Source organism: Hyla sarda, chromosome 5 (genome assembly GCF_029499605.1).
Source record: "Hyla sarda isolate aHylSar1 chromosome 5, aHylSar1.hap1, whole genome shotgun sequence".
NCBI classification, from domain to species: Eukaryota; Metazoa; Chordata; class Amphibia; order Anura; family Hylidae; genus Hyla; species Hyla sarda.
In genome coordinates, this window is record NC_079193.1 from 345,334,193 (window position 1) to 345,342,351 (window position 8,159).

The 8,159-nt window shown below is 40.9% G+C and overlaps 1 protein-coding gene across 1 annotated transcript; it reads right to left on the bottom strand.

The window, feature by feature from the left end:
• Positions 1-268: 268 nt before the first annotated feature.
• Positions 269-7,275, bottom strand: LOC130274590 (piggyBac transposable element-derived protein 4-like). Its single transcript, XM_056523024.1, has 2 exons — positions 5,952-7,275; positions 269-381 (listed from the first exon to the last, which is right to left on the bottom strand). The coding sequence occupies exons 1-2, from the start codon at positions 7,273-7,275 to the stop codon at positions 269-271; spliced, it is 1,437 nt and encodes a 478-aa protein (XP_056378999.1).
• Positions 7,276-8,159: the final 884 nt, after the last annotated feature.

An 8,159-nucleotide genomic window follows, 5' to 3' on the forward strand; every position in this document is an offset into this window, starting at 1 on the left:
AGCCTTCAAGCCAATTTCAGTGCTGAAAATGTCCTCAGCTTGTATATGAGATTTGCCCTTTACTCTATTTCGCTGTGGATTTTTGCCTGCACAAATCTTCCCCACCCCCTTGTGATTGTTCTAGGGAATTTTGTGGTTATTTATGGGAAACAAAAACCTGTATTTGCACGTAATTCAAATAAATACATTGTAAAACAAATAACCTCATAGCGTTTATTCAAAGAAAAAAAAAAGCACAATTTTTCACAGACTCCTAAGCACATACATCTTACTTCACTATTAGTAAACGTCTCTTAAAGTTGATATTTGGGCACACTACCATTGTGGCCTGATGGGGTTCCCAGGTGCCCTTGATGGTGAGGTGCAAAAATAAGCCAAACACTGAAAATTATGGAACAATTTAAAAATTCTTCCAAACAATGGAGGCGCACATCACAATTCTAGCAAATTTGACTGGAGTAAGAGGTTACCCATAAAATGGCAGTGTATATTGGGGTGGTTTCTAATCAGTAAAATCAAAAACCTTTCCCAGCGTAACCGCAGTATAGCATAACAGAGGACTGTCCCCCATCACTGCACATATTTGGCATGCCTTCCTTTCAGCGTCTGGAAATCTTAATGCTATGTGAATATATGTCACTTTGACGTTACTTGTTGTGATTTACATGGCTTGCAAGGATTTCTATGTGACCTTTGTAGGGTGTGATTTTTTTATTTATTTTTTTTATCTCTATGGAGCTGGAAAACTGACAATGGGTATTATTCCTGATAATAACAGATGTAATCATTTTAAGTTCATGTGTAGGGGTTGAATTGTCTTTAAAGCATTTTTAAAATGATTCCAAAGAGTATAATGGCCACTTTATTAGGTACACCTGTTAAATAGCTTGTTAACACAATTAGAAAATTAGCCAATCACATGGCAGCAACTCAATGCATTTAGGCATGTAGACGTGTAGATGTCATTGCGCTCCGCTCCCCGGCCAGTTGAAATATCCGTCCATTTCTCTGCTTGGAAGTTTATGTAGAGAGATGGACGGATCCCTTGGCCGGCTAAAGATTGACAATTTTAGCAGATTAGAAATGTGAGATCATGAACTCTGTAGGCAAACTCTGATTATGGTGGGATAAGGCTTGTTGGGCTTAAAGCTATCTCTCCTGACCCCCCACCACATGTACATATTCTGAATGGGGAGGGGGGAGAAAGCTGTTCTGGTTCCTGACAAATGCTTATTTCCCAGAGTGGAAAAAAAGAGTAGGGCAGGTGAAGGGCAGCATTTTTCCTCACTCTTAAAGGGGTACTCTGCCCCTAGACATCTTATCTCCTATCCATGACGTCACAAGAGGGGTGTGGCCGTGATATCCGGTGCTCTAAACGAACGCCGGGTGCAGCAGGGAGAACGTGGGGGTCCCCAGCAGTGGAGTACCCCTTTGACATTGACATTGGGGAGAATTAGGAATCCCTCATATATATTAGTTGAGCTTCTGAAATCAGTGGGTTTGTCCAACAAACGTCTAAACAATAAGTTGTTAGTTCTTTATAAGGCTGGGTTCACATACTGTAAACAATGAGTGCATATTTTATTCAGTCTCTAATTTTTTATGATATTTTGGGGAAAAAAACAGCTGAAAATATGAGCGTAAATAAAATGTACTCATTTTTTTTACGCTGTGTAAACCAGGCCTCAAAATCAAGAAGTGCATCAGTGCTTCCAGGTAAATACCTTTACATTATACATTAGCCCTACTTTCAATAAGCAGTAACTTGTTATTTTACAAAATGATTCATACCATATAGCTCTCTCTGTTCACAGCCTCTATATAAGTCATTGTATGACCCATATAAGAGCTTTAAAATATGTCTAGAACACATGCTCTGTGCTGACAAGGTGCAAGAATGTGGGAACAGCTGTATACAGATGGGTGATTGTGGTCTGTCTGATAATCTCTATTCATGTATCAAGTACCTGATTGGTCAGACGTTGCTTTACAGGGTAGTTACCTATAGGTGGCACAAGAGACAGTTCCTTCTGGGAAGGAGAACTAATTTGCGTACTTTTTTTCCATGGACCATTGCCTATATTCTGCACATACCAAAATTATTCATGAGTTACATTGCAGACATTTTCAGCACATTACAGACTGTAGCAGTATTGTATCTAAATTCCAAAGTAAACCACACTTCTCTTCATTCATTAGTTTTTTCCTTTTTGCAAACAGATTGTTCACTGCAGGAGAGAGGGAAAAATGTAAGCGTGGCACTTAAAGTGGGACTCCGGTGCTCAGCATTTTGAACTAACTCTTCCGAATGCTGGAGCCGGCTCTGGGAGCGTTATAGCCCCACCCCCTCATGACATCATGCCACGCCCCCTCAATGCAAGTTTATGGGAAGGGACGTGACAACCATCACGCCCCCTCCCATAGACTTCCATTGAGGGATCGGGGCGTGACGTCATGAGGGGGCAGGGCTATAACGTCATGAGCTCTCGGCGGAGTACCCCTTTAAGATATAGGAACTTTAGATTCAGAGACTTTAGAGTCAATCGGAATTATTTACTGCTTGTCGTCTTCTGTGTGTTGTATATAAATCAATGTTTTAAGCTGTTCTTGCTGTCCCCATTAGTAAAAATGTGCTTCATGATGGACGACGTTGTCCAATGTACATCCTGTGCAATGTATGCAATCCTTGAACGGTCACAAAAAACATAAAGTGACACAAAAAAGAACTTGGGTCAAGGTAAAACACGACTTTGATAGGGACATAGTTTTACCTCTGAATAAATCACTAGTCAGATTGCACATGGAGTATGGGGTCCAATTTTGGGCCCCTGTATATAAGAAGGCCATGGCTGAACTGAAGAGGGTGCAGAGGAGGACGACAAAGATAACTTCTGTTGTGGTAGGATTACAGGACCAAGACAGGTTATCAAGCTTGGGGTTATTTAGTTTGGAGAAAAAATGTCTTAGAGACGATCTGATCACAATGTACAAATATATGAAAGGACAGTACAGAGATCTTTATAGTGATATTTTTATACCAAGGCCAGTAACCATGACAAGGAGGCTTCCTCTACATCTAGAAGAAAAGAGGAAGGTTTCACCATCATCATAGATGGGGATTCTGTACTTTAAGAGCAGTGAGACTATGAAACTCTCTGCTACATGTTGTTGTGATGTCTGACTCAATAAACACATTCAATGGAGGCCTGGATGCCTTTTTTATTTTTATTTTTTTTAATATAACCCCTTCAGGACCAAGCCCATGTTGGCCTTAAGGACCAGAGCGTTTTTTGCAAATCTGACCACTGTCACTTTAAACATTAATAACTCTGGAATGCTTTTACTGATCATTCTGATTCCGAGATAGTTTTTTCGTGACATATTCTACTTTAACATAGTGGTAAAATTTTATGTTAACTTGCATCCTTTCTTGGTGAAAAATCCCAAAATTTGACGAAAAAATTGAAAATTTTGCATTTTTCTAACTTTGAAGCTCTCTGCTTGTAAGGAAAATGGATATTCAAAATACATTTTTTTTTATTCACATATACAATATGTCTACTTTATGATTGCATCATAAAATTGACGAGTTTTTACTTTTGGAAGACACCAGAGGGCTTCAAAGTTCAGCAGCAATTTTCCAAATTTTCACAAAATTTTCAAACTCAATATTTTTCAGGGACCAGTTGGGGTTTGAAGTGGATTTGAAGGGTCTTCATATTAGAAATACCCCATAAATGACCCCATTATAAAAACTACACCCCCCAAAGTATTCAAAATGACATTCTGTAAGTGTGTTAACCCTTTAGGTGTTTCACAGGAATAGCAGCAAAGTGAAGGAGAAAATTCAAAATCTTCATTTTTTACACTCGCATGTTCTTGTAGACCCAATTTTTTAATGTTTGCAAGGGGTAAAAGGAGAAAATTTTTACTTGTGTTTGTAGCCCAATTTCTCTCGATTAAGCACATACCTCATATGTCTATGTTAATTGTTCGGCGGGCGCAGTAGAGGGCTCAGAAGCGAAGGAGCGACAAGGGGATTTTGGAGAGTATGTTTTTCTGAAATGGTTTTTGGGGGGCATGTTGCATTTAGGAAGCCCCTATGGTGCCAAAACAGCTAAAACCGCCCACATGCCATACCATTTTGGAAACTAGACCCCTTGAGGAACGTAAAAAGGAATTAAGTGAGCTTTAATACCCCACAGGGGTTTCACAACTTTTGCAAATGTAAAAAAAAAAAAAATCTAAAATGCTTGGTTTCCCAAAAAATTGACATTTTTACAAAGGGTTAAATCAGAAAATACCCCCCAAAATTTGAAGCCCAATTTCTCCCGATTCAGAAAACACCCCATATGGGGGTGAAAAGTACTCTGCTGGCGCACTACAGGTCCCAGAAGAGAAGGAGTCACATTTGGCTTTTTTGAAGCAAATTTTGCTCTGGGGGCATGCCTCATTTAGGAAGCCCCTATGGTGCCAGGACAGCAAAAAAAAAAAAAAAAACACATGGCATACCATTTTGGAAACTAGACCCCTTGGGGAACGTAACAAGGGGTAAAGTGAACCTTAATACCCCACAGGGGTTTCACGACTTTTGCATATGTAAAAACAAAAATATATTTTTTACCTAAAATGCTTGGTTTCTCAAAAATTTTACATTTTTACAAAGGGTTAAAGCAGAAAATACCCCCCAAAATTTGAAGCCCAATTTCTCCCGATTCAGAAAACACCCCATATGGGGGTGAAAAGTGCTCTGCTGGCGCACTACAGGTCTCAGAAGAGAAGGAGTCACATTTTGGCTTTTTGGAAGTGCTCTGGGGGCATGCCACATTTAGGAAGACCCTATGGTGCCAGGACAGCAAAAAAAAAAACATGGCATACCATTTTGGAAACTAGACCCCTTGGGGAACGTAACAAGTGGTAAAGTGAACCTTAATACCCCACAGGTGTTTCACGACTTTTGCATATGTAAAAAATAAAATAAAAAAATCACTAAAATGCTTGTTTTTCCCCAAATTTTTCATTTTTACAAGGGGTTATAGCTGAAAAATTACCCCAAAATTTGTAGCCCCATTTCCCTTGAGCAAGGAAATAACCCATAAAAGCACGTAAAATGCTTTGCTGGTGAACTACAGGTCTCAGAAGGGAAGGAGCAAAATTTGGAGAGAGAATTTTTTGGGGGCATGTCGGATTTAGGAAGCCCCTATGGAGCCAGAACCCCGGGAACCTGCTGAGGTATTCATCTAGGGGTGTAATGGAAATTTTTTAAAGTTTTGTTTAGGGGTTTAGCAAGATAGTGAAAATAAAACTATACCTGTCAAGGTATTCATCTAGGGGTTTAATGGAATTTTTTTTTTGTAAAGGGTTTAGCAAAATGTTGAAAATATAAAACTATACCTGCCAAGGTATTCATCTAGGGGTATAATGGGAATTTTTAGTTTTATTAGGGGTTTGCCAATTAGATTTTTTTAAATAGTGTAGTGGAGAAAAAGGGGAAAATAAATGAATTGCTTACATGTCATTCCAAGGGTGCATTGGGTAGAGTTATCCAAAGTCATTCTAAAAATAATTAAAGGGGACAAAATTAGATATCATATGTTGTGTGATAGATTTTAAAACAGTCTTCAATGCACAGACCGGGTTTGTGGGGACATGTCTCACAGTGGTATATAGTGCATTTTCTAATGCCACGCTTGGAGCACACCCGACACCGCTTCTGTTGCCTACTCCCCGATTCTCTACGGGGAACTACCGCAGGAAAATGTTGCCCTGGAACTATTCTGTTCTCCGATCCTGTGGCTCTGCTTTCCTCCCCTTCCGGATCCCCAAACAGAAAGTCCTTAATAATATTTTCCTGGAATTGCAGGTATGTGCATGTATTTCCTGCACGTTTGTACACCACAAATGAATTGTACATGGTAATTTGGAAGAGGTGCAGTGCCAATTTTTTATACCAGGTCTTAGTTTTGCGTGATCTGACAGATCCACCCCTCCCATGAACTTATTATAGTCCTGGATACACACCGGTTTAGGGGCACTCTCTGTGGTACCACGGACTTGGACAGGGGTGGATCTGTCTGGGTGTAAGGTGGTTAGTACAAGAACATCACACTTGTCCTGGTACTTCACAAGCATCATGTTGTCCTTGCACACAGCCTTGCTTTCCCCCTTCTTCAACTTTTGCCGTACAAAAATTTTAGGCAGATCCCTTTGATTTCGCCTGATGGTACCACAGGCCACAGTCCCCTTGGCAAACAGGCATTGTAGTAATGGGACGCTAGTGTAAAAATTATCAAGGTAGATGTTATACCCTTGATCTAGCAGGGGGTGAACTAGATCCCATACTATTTTTCCCGTTGTTTTTAGTACGGGGGGACACTCTGGGGGCTCTATTTTAGAGTCTTTCCCCTCATAGACTCTGAATTTGTGCGTATAGCCGGTTGCGCTCTCGCACAACTTATAAAGTTTTACCCCATACCTGGCCCGTTTGTTAGGCAGGTATTGCCTAAAGTGCAACCTTCCTTTGAAGTGCACAAGAGATTCGTTCACTGCAATCTCTTTTTCTGGGGTGTAAACTTCAGAAAATTTTTGATTTAAATAATTAACAAGGGGCTGAATTTTATATATGCGATCAAAATTTGGATCACTGGGAGGTGGACAATTTTCATTATTAGCATAATGTAGAAATTTGAGGAGGGCTTCAAACCGAGCCCTTTGCATGACCGACCGGTACAGTGGAGTATGGTAAAGCACATCATTACTCCAATAGGAGCGAATTGTGGGCTTTTTAACTATGCCCATGTTAAACAAAAGGGCAAAAAAAATTTTGAGCTCTAGTGCATTGGTTGGCGTCCATTGATAAGGCCTAGCATGATATGCCTGTGGATTGGCCACAATGAATTGCTCAGCATACCGGTTGGTTTCCTCCACTATCAAATTAATCAGCTCTTCTGAAAAGAAGAGCTGAAAAAAATCAGCTTCTTTCAACCCCGCGGTGTCAACACGAATGCCTGCAGTGGCCACAAACTCAGGCAAATTGGGTATAAAGTTTGAAGCTGGAGCCCACTCAGAGATGGCACTAGGACCTGGCTCAATATTGGTACTAGGACTGCTACTAGGACCTGGCCTAGGGCGGTGGCGGGGAGGTTCCTCGTCAGAATCAGTGGAAGAGGAAGAAGAAGAGGGCAAATATAACAACTCTTCACCACTATCTGAACCAGAGGAAGATGCCAAGAAGGCATATGCCTCCTCAGTGCTGTACATGCGACGCCTTGACATATTGGATGACACTATAAGTGGCGAAGTGTCTCTGATGTACAACACTAGAACAATATTTTTTTTGTATTTTTATATATTTTTTTTACTTTTTTACTTTTTTTATAACAACGGAAAAACTGAAACAAAAAGCGCCACTAGAAGTAAAAAAAAAACAGCGGCGAACTGTCACTGCTGTCACTAATCAGTGACGCACCAGGAAAAAACGTAACAGGGTAGTATGGAGGTGTGCGAGGTGGTGATGGGATGAAAGGGTGACAGTCACTTCAGGGGAACTGACAGTATTTTATATTATTCTTCACTGTCACTGTTATGGTCAGTGACAGACTTCAATTTCTTCACAGATTACAGCTGATGAATGAATGAATGAATGAACGAATGAATGAATGAACGAATGAATGAATCAGCAGCAGGATAAGGGGCACTGATGGGCACTGAAACTTTATTACTGTACTGTACTGTAGAATGTAACTATATTCAGTTACAGTTACAAGTTACAATCTTCACTGCAGCCTGTCAGATCACACAGGCTGCAGACTTCAGACAGGGAGGACAGCAATTGGAAGGGGCACTGCTGGGCACTACTGGAGACTGCTGGGCACTGCTGGGCACTGATGGGCACTACTGGACACTGATGGGCACTGATGGGCACTAGACTGTCACTGTTATATTCAGTGACAGTCACTAGGATCTTCACTGCAGCCTGTCAGATCGCACAGGCTGCAGACTTAGGAGGCAGCAGATGGGCACAGATGGGCACTGGGGGGCACTGCTGGGCACTACTGGGGCACAGATTTATACAAGACTGTCACTGTTATATGTACACGTTTTGATCAAAAAGTGCGCTAAGAGCCTCCATTTTGTTGACCAAGTGTGCTGCTGCCATT